The sequence below is a fragment of the Anopheles funestus genome, chromosome 3RL (assembly GCF_943734845.2).
Source record: "Anopheles funestus chromosome 3RL, idAnoFuneDA-416_04, whole genome shotgun sequence".
Lineage (NCBI taxonomy): Eukaryota > Metazoa > Arthropoda > Insecta > Diptera > Culicidae > Anopheles > Anopheles funestus.
In genome coordinates, this window is record NC_064599.1 from 3076883 (window position 1) to 3092248 (window position 15366).

At 41.7% G+C, this 15366-nt stretch overlaps 2 protein-coding genes across 6 annotated transcripts in view; one reads left to right on the forward strand and one right to left on the reverse strand.

Moving 5' to 3' along the window:
- Positions 1-39: 39 nt before the first annotated feature.
- On the forward strand, positions 40-1832 carry LOC125771203 (ARL14 effector protein). The gene has a single exon (XM_049441600.1). It carries the CDS (start codon positions 120-122, stop codon positions 708-710), a length of 591 nt encoding a protein of 196 aa, XP_049297557.1. The 5' UTR covers positions 40-119; the 3' UTR covers positions 711-1832.
- A 2679-nt stretch (positions 1833-4511) lies between these two features.
- Positions 4512-15366, reverse strand: part of LOC125771134 (diacylglycerol kinase 1) — a 73672-nt gene continuing 62817 nt past the window's right edge. For all 5 annotated transcript variants that reach the window (XM_049441480.1, XM_049441483.1, XM_049441481.1 and 2 more), the window contains 9 exons: positions 13884-14012; positions 13548-13759; positions 12569-12709; positions 11561-12052; positions 10819-11439; positions 6112-6267; positions 5825-6041; positions 5576-5757; positions 4512-5513 (listed from right to left, as the gene is read on the reverse strand). In XM_049441480.1, the coding sequence (XP_049297437.1) occupies positions 5424-5513; positions 5576-5757; positions 5825-6041; positions 6112-6267; positions 10819-11439; positions 11561-12052; positions 12569-12709; positions 13548-13759; positions 13884-14012 (2240 nt within the window). In that variant the 3' untranslated portion in view covers positions 4512-5423. The remainder of the gene's footprint in view (positions 5514-5575; positions 5758-5824; positions 6042-6111; positions 6268-10818; positions 11440-11560; positions 12053-12568; positions 12710-13547; positions 13760-13883; positions 14013-15366) is intronic.

Below are 15366 nucleotides of genomic sequence, written 5' to 3' on the forward strand. Positions count from 1 at the left end.
TGCTGAGGGAATTAAGCTTCCTCTGACAGCGGGTTGCGCCAATTTGACAATGTAACACAGAATGTAAACAAAGCTTCGATGCGGGAAAGTTGTTACTCCAAACAATAATAAATTTTGTGATGGATGATTTTATACTCAGCATATCGGATTCATCGGATGAAAACGATACTAACGAGCGGATGGACTTTACCAAAATGTCGCATACCGGTTCTAAAAAAAGTGCTGCTAGCCGAAGCGCAAAGGATGAAAGTGAATCGAGTGCCAAAGCGGAAACCAGCTGCGACCCTAGTAGCACGGTAAAGTACGACGATGCCGATAGCAAGGATAAAAATACCGAAAACAGCGATGAGACTAATGGGACTAAAAGAGGACGAACGAAGCGTATCCAACGGAACAGACTGTTTGATGAAAACTCCAAATTCTTGGCTGATTTTGATCCGGGCAAATCGCAACGCGAAAAGCGGAAGATGGAGCGTAGCATACGCGCAACGAAACAGATCGGGCTGTACAATGAGAAGGGCATCCTGCGGAGCAACGGTGTGGATTTGTGCGATTGTCTGGAACAGCGATGTCCCGGTTGCCACATGCCGTGTTCCGACTGTGGTGGTGGCAAATGTGGAAAGGTGTGTCGAAAGTATCGCAAATGGATGTACGACCGGATCGAGATGGATGCGAAAACGGCGATGAAGCAAAATCCATTCCCAAAATAACTATGTAACTGTCCTTTGTGGTGTAGAATTAATTTATTGTTTCCAAACTTCCATATGTCATATGTATAGTTTTACATTCAGTAATAAATTACACGAACGGCGATGTAGCCGATGAATGTACGAGGCCGATTGTTTTACCTCGCGCCTAGTTCCGTCTGGCTGTTTGTAATACTATTATAGTACATCTCGTTTAAATACTGAGTAGCAGAGAAGGAGCTTTTAAGTAGATAGTTTCGTTATCTCCATCACTTCCCGACACGATCACAAGTTTACACTGTTTCCAAATATGTACATTCATTAATAATCCAACGTCCCTTCTACAGTGGTCAGGCGATGAGTGGCTAGCGAATAGGGTTTAAGCTGCACAGTATATGCGATTCTTTGGTTTTTTTGGGATGCATTTAACATTACAACAGCGGTACGGTGGCAGCAATGTACATGCACGAAATGTGGCGACAAAATTGAACTATGACAAAGATAGCAGAACTGATGGGGCCAGTTCGAGGTCGAGGCGTACACAATGCTACACTTAATAAACGGTGGTCTAGCCGCGCGCACAGGACATAACAGCACAAGAATATTATGCAGTTGCGTTAAGCGATCGTACCTCAGCGGACGAAGGACGAAATGTAAGCTCTCCTATACTACTGGTACGCAACTCACTATACTTTCTATCTAGGTACGAATAACGGTCGGTGTGTTGTGTTGTGCATGACGCCCCTTAAAAACGTCCCAGTGATTGAGTAACGATTCGGTAGACTTTAGTCTGTAGAACTGAAGAAAGGGGAAAAATTCTCCCAAAATATGAATGCTCCCTTTCGTGTTTCCCTCTTCTTTACGCATTCGCTTACTAAACTTGCCTACACACAAGATACAAGAGCGGGACAGGTTTTTTTCGTGGACAGTGTTTGATCTTTGATTTTCTAGCTGTAACGGTGACGTGTATACGACACACAAACGACATTACAAATATCGGGTGTAATACACATAGGTACGACTAGTTTACGGGACCCTCAAAATAATTTGAACCCTTGGCGGGATTCTTTGCTGCACTAGGGGTGGGGTCGAGTCTGTATCTTCAAGTACATGCATAATAAAAATACAATTCATGGTAAAGATTTATCATTCTTGTGCTATTATAGGTTGTGTTGTATGTAACTGCAATCAATATGTGCATCCGAGATACATAACGTTTCGTTTCGCTTTGGTTTAAATTCTTACTAGTGCCCCGTTTGGTCCGAATGTTTGTGTGTTCTTTGCAGGCATAAGTACCATTAATTACAAGTCTTTTTTTATTAATTTAATTATTTCTATCGTACTTTTTCATCCGACACAAAACGGATTATGATTTAGAACGTGTATTCTTCTGTTTGATACGATGAGAAAACAGAAAAACAGAACAAAGATCAACAAACAGATGAGGAAATTATCTTCCTAAACGCATCATTTCTATGATGGGTTTGTGAGTTAATTTAACACATGTTGAAAGCACTGGTGTAAACGCTAACTAACCGGAGAGTAAAAATAAACGATTCATAAATAATTAATTCCAGCTCAGAGTATCACTATGTACAGCTTATGATTACTTACAATTCACTCGACAGTATGTATCTTATCTTATTAGGATGTACGAATAATTTGAAGTTGTTGTCTTATGTTTACTGTACACTACACTACACTAGCCCAATTCGCCAGCAATATTAGTCAGATCCGTTAATTAGAGTTACACAATTCGATAGTTTTAAAATATTCCTCCCCCCCTTCTCTATACAGCCGGCACGAGCACGGACATGGTTTCGTTATCTGCTAACCGTATTGTATAAAAACAGCTTTAGGCCTCAAACTACTGCTCACCCCGGACCATCGCATACTGGCCATCCCGTGGACGTGTGGCTTAATCCGTGCGCTTGTATTTGTATGTATGAATGAGTGTATACCGATCGCCAGGAGCCAGCCCACGGGATGGGCACAGAAGGCGTTACCGATGGGTCGATTGTTTTAAAAGTATGCGCACAGGAAACGGTTCGTCTTGAAGTGACACGGTTCATGAGTAAGAAATGGCTCTAATAAGCACACTCTTGGTAACATTTGCCCCCTTTTCACTTTATATTATTTCGTAGTTCGTCTCCTTTATGCATTGACTAGTAATGATATATATTCTTAGTTATTGTTTTGCTATCTAAACACTTGAAGTAAGTTCCTTTAGTACCGGTTGGTGTCTAGCTTGTGGCTTTCCTTCGTTCTATCTTTGTTTTTTACTATTAAATCTGTTTTTTACTACATCTTGTTCGATAGAACTTCTATATTATGTACCTAATAGTGTTCTCTTAAGCTACTTTAGAATTTCAGTTGTTTATTATCATTATATCATTAACCGTATCGTACACACCTTTTGCCACATTCCGGCGGTATCGATTTGAATTCCTCGTTCCCTACAAACCGTCGAATCGTCCTGCTGGTTTCGATTGGTCTTATCTCTTAAGTTAAGTCACCAAGTGCCTTCCGGATAAGTTTCTTCTTCCCGTGCCTACTCCCGCCCGTTACACAATCAAATTGGTCTCTGGGTATTAATGCTCTATCATGCCGAGAAACGTGTCTCCATTTTGATTAATATTTAATCGTAGTTTGTTAACTGCTACTGTGGTGTTTGTTTTGTTTTTTTCCTTTTTCGAAGTAAAAAACAAAAAACGTTTCTAACTAAATTGAAAAAAGTAGCGCAGTACGTAGTAGTGCTGATCTGCGATGCGAATTAAAAGTTGCTTAATTTTTTTTTTTGCTCTGTAAAGTTTTTTGCTAGTATACTATATTTTTACCTACACATGCAGACACGCACGTTGCATAGTATTCGATGCGGTAGAGATTCTCTATTACTGGCTTCTATTACCTAAATGTACGTACAATAACCGTTTTGCTTTGCAGATTGCAAATAAACAATATCTTTGATTCGAGATTTTTAGTTTACGATAGCGAACCATATATGTACAGACCTCGGGTAGGTCACATGGTCTCTAGCTTTGTTTGTAGTTTTTACGTGAGATTAAGCATGATCGTTCTCACTACGGTAGTCTATTTTTCGAGTAGTATGTGCACTTGATAGAATTATGACACGCATAATAACACATAGAAGTTATGCTTATTCATTCCAGCCCCTGGGTGGGTTGTAGAAACTATACACAATACTCAACATTTATTAGAAATACTTTTGTTCTGGATCTTGACTGTTGATGGTTTCGTGAAAATCAGCAACAAGCGTTTCAGTGAAGTAAATGCAGGATAATTTGTAAGGATATAAATCTTTTTGATTTTTTTTTTACACCGTGTGAAGAAGAGATCGAAAAATAACTCGAATAGATCAGCTCCCTCACACTTCTCTCTCTTTACAAGGATATGTATGTATATGGTTCCACAAAAAACAAAATGACAAAGAAAGCTGCAGATTGTAACGTATTTGTTGTTGATCTACCATTTAACCATCAACCGTCCAAGTAGAAGTGTAAAATATTCCATTTGTATTTAAAGCACATGAACCAGTCACATAGCAGCGATCAATTATTTCAATCGCATTTCTTGTAGTGTTTTGTGTGTGTGTGTTTTTTTTTGTACGATGTGCACACCACGATGTTATCGGGTGTGCGCACAGTTAGTGTATAATATGCATTAGGTAAATATAGTAATATAGTAAGGTGTTGTATATTCTCAACTAATACAGTATGGGAACGCTTAACGTCACAAACAGTACCACAGATTCACAGATTCCATCGATGAGAGTATGAGTACAGACATGCCCGCGTAGTAGTAGTAGTAGTAGTAGTAGTAGTAGTAGTAGTAGTAGTGCGTGCAATGTAGTAGCCAGATGTGTCCTACACACCGTAGACGAGGGAAACTATCTTTACACGATGTACGATGAACGGTGAACATATAACAGTTGGCTATCACACTATGAGTAACAACAGATTCGATGGTTCGTTTGACGAACAAGATTAAAACCATATTTGGACAGCGATACATGTACGGTACACATCATCATTCATGGGCGCTTAGATGCTAGGGTATATATACTTAGGTTGTAACAGATCGTAGTTCCATGATGTTTCCGCTAGAGGACTTGTGGAGTGGTGGCTCTGTTTGTAGCTTACTCCAAAAACTCGGACAGCTCATGGTTGAGGAAATGAATAGAGAGCTAATACGGTCCATCTCTCCATAGACGAGTAATACGCATTATTTTAATTATCGGAACGCTCCGATTAGATTAGTTCTCTACCGTTGGGTGTTTTGTGACTTCAGGATTTAGTGTTTTTTTGATTACTTTTTCACCATTTGTACTAGATATTGGTCGCGGACGTTAAGGGAAGTGGGTGTGTGTGTGTGTGTGTGAATTTTGTTGTAAGTTCATAAACCTGACCTAACCTGACAGACGTAAAACAGTGGTGGATGATGTGCTTTTGATGAAGTCATTACGAGACGAGATCTCGATTGTGTACGATTTACTATTTCGCTACACTATTACGATACGTACTGGTTTAACACGGGGGTTTTGGTTCATTGGATTAAAGCTATCAGTTTACGTTCACTGTCCACTGTTCCAGCTGACAGGGTATGCCAAGGTGGCGAAGACCTTCGTAAAAATGTGCAGGTGGTTAAACCGTCGCGTGTACTAATTAACCTTCATTAGGCCTCGATCGGGACGGTGTCGCTGCTCGACTTTCTCGTGAGTCATCTTTTTAGAAAGCTAAAGAATCCGCTACCTTTCTCTGACCGGGGTGCCATTAGCATTGGCACTTGGTTTTTGTGTGTTAGCTTTATCTGAAGAAAAAAGAAATGGTTCGTGAGAAAAAGCTGCTAAGAGAAGTTCTACGGTTACTTACCGTGCAAGGTCCCTGCATCCAGGGCTCACCGTCGATCTGCATGGGGAAGGTTTTTTTGGTAGTCATTATTACCTCGCTACACTGTGCCAGTCGGCGGCCGGATGCCCGGAGACCCGTTCGTACCTGTCCCATATGAAGACAGTTCTCTAGCCCGATCACTTCTATCTTACGATCTCCAATATCTGGAAAAATGGACGTAACAGTATGATATCTCGCACAGGAGGTAGTAACTCTCGGTCTCGGGCTTACCTTGTATGGCGATTGAAAGATCGACCGAGTTGAAACTGTTCGCCGAGAGTTCCTTGTCGGAGTTTTTAAGCTTCTTTCGAAACGGACCTTTGCGCATACGCTTCTGGGACAGATGTTCGCCCCATAGATTGGAGCCACCGTGTGTGTAGGGGATGTTCAGTAACGCTATACCCTGCAGCTGTGGACCGTTCGCCAGCTCCAGTGAAACACCATCACACTGGAAATCAGAAATTGGAATAAAAATTCCATTCGACGTAAAAGCAACATAAACAGAATCCAACTCATACCACAATCTCCAAATTTTCGTGCAAATTCTTGCAGGACGCAGCGAACGTTTCCGACGTAGCGTACTCAAAGTACCAAAGCTTGTTCTTCATGCGACTGTTGAATTTGTGCGGATTTTTCTCACGTTCCAGATGAAATTTAACACAGATGGCGGCATCCTGCAAATGGACAAAGAGGAGCGAAAAAAAGAAGAATGGAAACGTTTATCGAAACGATTGCGTGATTATGCGTCCGAAATATTGTGCCGGCACCAAAAAGCACTTGGTCTCTGTTAACCCTGTCATCAACCGTTTACTGGTAGGGAACGGCCAATAGTCACGCGATATAATTTTACCGCTCATTATTTTTAAGGATTGGCGAAAAGGGCTACGAAGCGAAACAGATCGGATTTATAATTCATTTGCCGTGCTTCGACATTTTACCCATTTCCATTTAAAATCTTCAATAATCGGACGTTCTTACAGACCCGTAATTAGCCTTCGCTAGTGATGGATTGTAACCCACCCACCCCCGGGGGGAAAGAGAGGATACTGATTTGTGTGCAGATAACGGTGAGATAATTAGCTGATAGCAATACATCCCATGTTATCCAATTCAGTCGTCCGGAAACCTTGGGAAATGTTGAGGGCCCCCTGCCCGATTGAAGGCCGGGTCGTATTCATTTAGCCACTTAATCCCACCCAGCACCAGTCGCTTTCGGTTTTGCGAAAGCGAACTGGTTTTTAATCGTTAAATTAATTAAATTACATTTCACGTCCCGGCAAGCGTGCTTTGTTGCACCGGAGAAGAACGCAAATGGATGAGATAGACGACACCATGCGACAAAGACACTAGGACCTGACTATAGGTAAGCATTCGTGTGCTGTAAGACGTTCGAAGCAATTTCTTACTTTTTTAATTTCTATCATGATCTAGAGATGTGCAAAGTGAGTAAGAGTGAGATAGTGAGTTGAAACGTTGTATTGAACGAGTTTCGTTCACTCACCATGAGGAGTTTTAGCGACTCTTTTTTCACTTACTCACTCAAATTTCTAAATTCAATTTTTTTATTCTTTTTTTAATTTAAAGCATTATTTGAGTGAAAAGAAACTTATTTCAACTAATGCGCATTAAAATAAATCAATTTATAAAATTTTGCTAAATTTCCCAAAAAAAATCTAAGGCTATAGCCTTAGAAAATTTTCAAGTTTATAGAATTTTTTTATTTTTTTATTATTTTTTATTCGTTTTTTTATTTAAAGCATTACTTAAGCGAAAAGAAACTTATTTCAACCAATTAGCATTAAAATAAATCAATTTATAAAATTTTGCTAAATTACTCAAAAAAAACTAAGGCTACAGCCTTAGAAAATTTCCAAATTTTTATTTTTTTTTATTTTTTTTATGACTCCGAAATGAGTCGTTAAACGAGCTGACTCCTAATAATGACTCATCCACTCTCTGAGTTGATTCACTAAAAAGAGTTGTTATTCTCATCTCTACCATGATCGTAGGGAATCGGAATCCTCAACACGGTTAGAATAAAAAAATACAAATAAAATTGGCTCCCTTGGGGTGTAATTGCGTTACGGGAAACGATTGCGTTGGAACTATAAATAGACAAGCTTTAGTTACCGCCCAGACCCGCGCCCGAACCGAACAAGTTGACCCGGATTTACCCGGTATTTTTAATAGGTGAAATGGTTTAGAATTGAGGGTGGGCAATTTTGAAATCACAAGCCCCAATCGACTTACAAATGAAGCAAAACGGAGGTAAGCTACGAGCGGGCAATAGCTTAAGACACTTAACAGATTTTTATCACACTCGAAAGCCACTTCGCTGTGTGGTTACGTTGTATGCGAGAAGCCAGTCAGCATTTCAAGCCGGAACATGTGGGGTGCGGAAGTAATTCCAAGCCAGCAAAGCATATTTTGTCCAGTGTCAGGAGCAGAATTTATTGAACGGTGTGCCACGATTTCACTGATTCGATTGTACGGAAAGGAGCTTGCGTGCCTTACTTGGGGATAGTTTTTCTTTTTGGTGCTCTTTTTACATAATCTTTCGGTTCCAAGAAGCATGAAGGAAAGTTTTTCTTATGAGGAGGTACGAAACGGGAAGATGCTTAAGCAAAGCAACTAATACTAGACGAAATGGAAAGCGCTCCTTCCGGTTTTTGGGGCGCTTGCTGATTGCAGTTCCGGTTTGGGGTAGCATTGTTTCTATGCTAATTTCTTGTGTATGTTGTTGCTCAAAACCACCGAACTCTGGACAAATGGGTAGATGATTTTGGTGGTAGATTACTAAAATTACACACACACACACAAAATACACACAGACACGCACGCGACCATACGTATGTCGTAATACGAATTTCTGTGTGAATGGAGCGGAACAGAAGTTATTTATGAGCGGAATGTTAAATGCGCGCACACGAATTTACTACCAATTCGAAGTTTCGGTCGCTTATGCAACTTTGATTGGGCTTTGGTGCTTTGTGCAAAGTAGACACAACGACACACACACACACCGGAGTGGGGCGGGAGACCTGTTTTGGGGTGAAAATTATGCTTTGATGTTCCGGATTTCGTTTTTTTTTCGGGGGGAAGGAAGAGATTGGAGTATCGTTGTTGGAATGAAATTGATGCCCGGTTGCTGGCATGCCAGCTCAGTGAGACCCCCAGTTATTTATGATCGCACGGTTCAACACTCTTTTTCGGCCATCGGGGGAGGTGGAATATATTTTAATAATCCCTTCTGCAGCGTGTGCAAAATTCCAAAAACCGTGGCAGTGGGTTTTGTTCTTCTTTTTTCCCCGGTACACAGCCCGGTACTGGCGAAATGTCGGAAGCAATAAATTTCTTCACGCCGCGCCTGGTTTTCCAAACCGCGGTCAAATAATAGAAGCATAATCGGACGGACAAATTGTTTTGTGGGGTGCAACAGTTTTTTTTTGGAAATGAGTGAAACTGTGCAACTGTTGTGGAGGTGGGAAAGTAAGGACGATGCTTGGAGTCGATGCCGTGGGTATCTAAAATCACAAAATATATTGCTTGCGCATGGTAGCGTTTGAGCTTTGCGTGACACTCCGCATGAAGGAAAGAAGTAAATCAAACGAAGAATAAATCTTCTTCAAAATAACTTTTGTACGACGGGTAGATTTTGAGACGACAGTTAAGAAGTCAATAAGCTCTTTTTATCCTTGTTATGAGCTTTCGTTGTGCTAAATAGCTTTCCACCAACGGGGATTCAAGGTTGAAGTTAAAACTTACTATACATTTGCTGCTAAATGAACTAAATGGAACTTGATACAAAATATTTTGATTTCTCACTAAAAAGAACACAAAGCGTGGAGCTTTAAATCAATATCATTCTACAGGCGCTTATTTTCGGAGTGTGCTGCTAATAAAACAAAGCTCTAAACAAATAAGCAGTTGGCTTTCCGCCTGTGTAAAATGCTTCCGATCACCTCGGGGCGAAAGCATGTCTTGCACAGTTTCCCATCATACAATATGCAACATAATTCTCACCATAAAGCATTCGAGTGTCGTTTCGCTTTTACCACCCAAGCAACACCCAAACAAACATACTTCAAACATGTAAAGTACCCTTCCCTAGTTTTGGAGCCAGCACCAACGCTGGCATCCTCTTAGTGGGATGAGTGGGGATTGGTAAGCTTATTGAATACTTCGTAACAAAACGATACACAATCGTACACCGATTCTCCCGGATTCCGACTGTGAAGAAGTGGTTACACTACGGCACGATCCCAACATCAGCTGCTGCAGCTGGTTGGTTGAATAATTAAACAGCAAACCGTCGTAAGATAGTACGAGGGCGAGTGTGTTAAAGTGTCGGCAAACGTTAACGAGATCAGTGTTTTAAAACATGGTCAAATTGTACACGACAAGTACATGTGCAAATGCTCTCGGTACTCGGGCACAAACAAACGGGCACACTAATTACTGTTTAATTTCTACAACATTTGCGATAAAAAAATACTTCCGTTGCTTTGCCATGTTGGTGGTGCTTTTACAGGGTTGTTCCCAATCCAGGTCATCCGGAAAACGGATGTGTAACACAACAAGAAGAGTGTAAAACCTGAGACCGTACAAAACACAAGCAAAATGCATAAAAAACCCTGTTCCAGTCATTCCAGTCTCAAAGTCCAGGAAGGCCTCGCCCTTCGATGTGGTAGGTTTAAGAACTCCTAGCACAAATTAGTCAACTAGATAAATGGAAAGCGTGGTTGAGTTTGCCTCCTTGGTCCGAAACGATGGTTCGAAACGTAAATAAAAAGTTCAACTAGAGAACCCCAATATCTTCTCGTTAGGTTAAATCTGTCCTCGTTATAGACTCTAGACTATAGAGGGCCTCTAGTTTTGCGCTGAAGGAACGAAAGAAACGTTCCATTCGAGGTGCGTAAATAGTGGTTTTTCCATTCGCTTTTCTTCCTCCAACATTCGGCGGTCGGTTGTGTGGTGGTCATCCGTAAATGATTTTCCGAAGAGCGAACTATCATTTCCTGGGCTCCGAAAACGCTTTTCATCGGCACGGCCGACTTCAAAAGGCAGTGACTTTGCCAAGTGCTTTGCACAGACGCTTCGTACGATATAGATAAAACCTCCCGACGCCCGCCCCATTGTGCATCAGTTTTATTTCTCATTCACTTCAGGCAAAACCTCGCCCCGTGATGCGAATTGCTACCGATCACCGTTTTTTGTCTACTTACCACACCCACGGAAAAGTAGTTATTGACAATGTTGTACGGCACGGTGAATTCCGATCCGACCTGCGGTTTTATCAACTTTGGTAGGTCGATAATTTTCTTCTCCGGTCTCGGTTTGTCCGTGGTGCCACCGTTGCTGTGCTGGTGCTGCTGCTGCTGCTGCTGTGGATAGGAACTATTCACGGTATCGTCCACTGTACGCTCTGCTGTATCGTTCGCACACACGGTGCCGTTATCGACATCGCTGCTATTAGTGTTGGTAACGGTGTTAGCCGCCATGTCGACACCGGACACTACCGTTGCACCACCGTTGGTCAGCGCTACCGTGCCGCTAGTGGCATGCTCGACTATGAAACCTTCCATTATGCGCTCGGTAGGTCCGAATGTGGCTGAGGTCGGTGTGGGCGGTGGCGTACCGGTGGAGACTCCACACCCATCGGCGTCCTGTTCACCCCCGGCACCATTATTGTCACTCACGTGGGCACGTTGCGCCGTGCCGTTGGTTGGTAGCTCGGTCGCGTTTGTACTATTTTCAACTTCATCGTTGGTTGGGATCACAGATTTTTCAGCAATTATGCGATGCGAGAGCTCTATTACCTTTTGTACGTTCTCGGACAGCGTCACCTGGTAGAGGGGGAGGATGTTGTAAAGATGCGGCAGTCGGTAAAATAAGGTAATAAATATGTAAGGAGAAGCAGGAGAAAGAAAGCCATTCCGGTATATCTCAATCCCATTCAAGCGTTACCTTGTGGCCGGGCATTACCGTGGGCGTCTCTTCGGCGGCCAATGGATTGTTTTTAACCTCGATGCTCCATCGATCCAACATCACGACCGAGGCACGATTGATCTTGTCCAAAATCTTGGGGATGCTTTCACCCTCGTACCCTCCGCCCCATCGCAGGCAGCGGGCCAAATCGTTACCGGTACCGAGCGGAATAACGCCAATCGATGGTTGCGTCTGTAACACGATGCTATCCATTGCTTCCAGTACCCAGCCGACTGTGCCATCGCCACCGCAGCATATTACCTTAAAGTTGGGCACGTCCTTGAACATCGTAAGGCCCTCGAGCGGACCACCTTTGGACAGGTCGTACACCTGGCGCGGGTTCAGCAAGTATTGAAACTTGCGCAAAATTCGATCACCCTGCCGGCCGCCACTTTTTGGATTAATAAATACGAGCAGTGGACACCATCCGGGATCGCTAGTGATTTGGAAGTGTATTGTCGATGGTACGCTCTGAAAATGAAGAGAAAACGAAGAAGAAGGCATAGGAAATGAAACGATTTCCTAGTTTAAACGGTTCAAAATGGATAAAATATTAAATCTCGCAACAAATCTTTACGGAAGAGAAATTCTTTACATTGAAGCTTATTTTTATTGCTGCCTACTGGAGCTTAAGAAAATACCTAATTGAATGTATAATGAAGAGAAAACAAAATCAATCGGAATAAGATTTTACCGATTTAATCAAAACGTCATTAACATTTAAAAAAAAATCACTCCGGTTTTACGGTAAATATTGATTTGAATTGATGCTTCTCCATACACATACACACACATTGAATAAATTAATGGTAAGCAATTTATCACCACCGGAAACAGACAAATGCCCAGGCATGAAGTGATTACCAATAACGTCAGTTTCGTATCGCGTAAACGCGTATTTTTTGTTGCTTCATTTAACGTTCCATTTTCCACTGGTTGTGCACGCGCTGGCAAAGGAAATAAATGAGTTTTGCAAACGGGACTTACCTTTCCCTTGTTGGTGGTGAAATTGATCGATTTCTGACGATCGAGCACCGCTGGACAGATGGAGGTCGGTGGTAGTACGAGGTTGGCAAACTCCCCAAGCGTACACTCAGCTTTTACGAGCGTGGCGCACTTGTTGTGAAGCTGCAAATGATACGGAAGAGTATTAACGATACGGTACGGAAGTGGGGAAGATGGTTAATGTAAACGAAAACTCATTTCTCCTTTACTGTAACGTAGGACTTTCCGTGCATTTAAATCGTTGAACACACACACACGCACCATATAGTGATTAGTTTTTGCGAAAAAGACATTTAAGGAATGCAGGTTTATATGAAAAAAAAATTAAAAAAAAAGTGAGCAAAAGCTTTAGTTCACCATAAGCTACCAGGCGTCTCCATTATGAATTGCGAAACTTGCGATACAACTGTATTTGTTTTTTATTTTATATGAAAACGCGAGGCCATATTGCTATTCCGCATACTACAATCCTTGCATAAATCAAAAGAAACAGCACACATAACTTAACTCATTTCAGCAATTCAATTAGTATTAATGGAACATTACTATGGAGATTATTTTATATCGACCAGCATTCGAATATCTCAACAATGGCGTCAAAAATACCACACAAAATACAATTGAATGTAAATTTTGATTATATTTAATTTATGTATTTATGCCCTTCAACATTTGATGGGCATAATAAGCTTTGGCCAGAATTATTTATCTCATTTCCCATGAACTACCAGGCGTCTCCATTGTTAAGCGCATTTGAAATCAAACGCTTCAACGGCAATATCTAACAGTGGGGAGTTAATTAAGCATTTTCGAACAACTGGTGAGTTTCTGGTTGAAAAACATGTGTAAATCAAAGGCCTGATGTGGGTAACGGAACATGAAAAGCGCATGTAAATCCGATATACGGCTCCATTCGGCTACATTCCAAAAATGGAGGCGCAACGGTAGAGAATGTGCTTACCATCATGCGACACCAACGGCAGGTCAGCCCAGTAATGCCATTGTATGCTTTGATCCGCTTGCGGCATTTCGAACATCGCCCGTAACAGTTCCCTTCGACCCAATGATGCTGGAACGTGGCAGTGGCCTTTGACTTTTTCGATTTCACGTAGGTAGCGATGCAGGACGCAGGAGCCCGCTGGACGCAACGTTCGTGCACCGTGTATTTGCAGACTGGGGAAAAAGAGGGGGATGAAAGAAGGATTTGAAACATGTCCAAAAACCGAATGCTTTATTTCAATTTCTATCCACCACACACATAAGCTTGGTAATTGTTGGAAAATAGAAAGATACTTACGCACACAGCAGAGGCCCTTCTTCCCAAGCCCGACAAGCATATTGAGGCACATGTTGCAGTAGGCAGGTTTGCTGAAATGTTTCAATCGCCACACATGGTATCCATCTTCCTTGAGCGTGTTGTCGACGCCTGGATACGTTTTGTAACAATCGTCCCAAATGGAAGGACAAAAAATGGAAAACAAACAAATAAAAAAATGGAAAAGGAATTTTAATGGATCCGTACATGGCAGAGCGCCAGTCGGGGAAAAAAACTAGAATTGGAAGGATTTATGTGCCCGTTGAGATTCCCCGTTCGTCGTACGGGGCGCCATCAATTACCAGGAATTAGCCATCGGAAAATCGTCCATTTCCTCGAGGGATTTCCAAGAACGCGACCGTACCATGATCGATAGTGATGGGTTTTCGGGATTGGACGGTGATGTTTCACATCGAAAAAGCGAACCTGGTGCAAAAATTGCACACCACGCTTTTGCATTAAGCTTCGGGCCAAGGTGAGTCGTGTCCGCACAAAAGTGTTCTAAAATTTTCTCACAGGCATAGAACATATCACCAAAGTGAGGCCATTACCCAACCGAAGCTTGACGCTCGTTTCCATACTGAGAGATTGATGCTAGCCGGGAACATGGCTAAGGCTTCGGGGCCAGGGCAGGAATACTAATGACCAGCTGGAACACTCCAGTTCGATATGTGTTTGAGATGGCAAACAATGCCACCGGGAAATACGAAATGAAGTGGATTCGCATTACGAAACTATCTTTACACAGCTGTTGTGCGAACGTTACAGAACATTCTGCAATGCTTTAACAGTACAGTACAGTACTGATAACACGTACCATTCAATGACGCATTCAGTAGAATTCTAATTTAGCTACATTTATTAAGTTTTTTGCCTTTTTATCATGCTTTGCATGGGAAGTGGGAAGTGTTTACCTATCAATGTCCTTTGATCTAACAATTAATATTCCTTCTGAGTTAAGAAAAAGTTAAATACTTGCCCTAAATCGTTAATCAATATGAAAAGTTAGGGAAAACATCAAATGTTCTGCAGCAACCCTTGTTTGCGGTGGAACACAATTTCTCGCTGGCTGAAAGATGTGCTTCGAGATAAATCTAATTTTCAATGGAAGGCACTCCATGAGGTAAAACCCTTTTAAAATTAAAATTTGAGGAACTGTTGCTTTTAAACTCGATAGATCACGGACATTCCTAATGAAAAATGCTGTACAGCCAGCCATTATTAATCTGTTGATATGAAGGCTTTCAAAATGAGGTAATTTATCAAACTATCCTATCCATTATTAAAGCCATCCAAACGAATAAATATCATCCATAACGACGGACGCAATTTAAATATGTCCATTTTGACGGAACGATTGAACTGTGTAAAAACCCGAAAAAACGCAAATACCATTTTGCTTACGTGATCAGCATAACGATGCTAAAAAGTAAACCGGTTTGAACCCCGAACAGACAACCCCAAT

Excerpts from the sequence above, each read along its gene's own strand:
- LOC125771203 (XM_049441600.1), top strand. The coding sequence starts at position 120 with ATGGATGATTTTATACTCAGCATATCGGATTCATCGGATGAAAACGAT.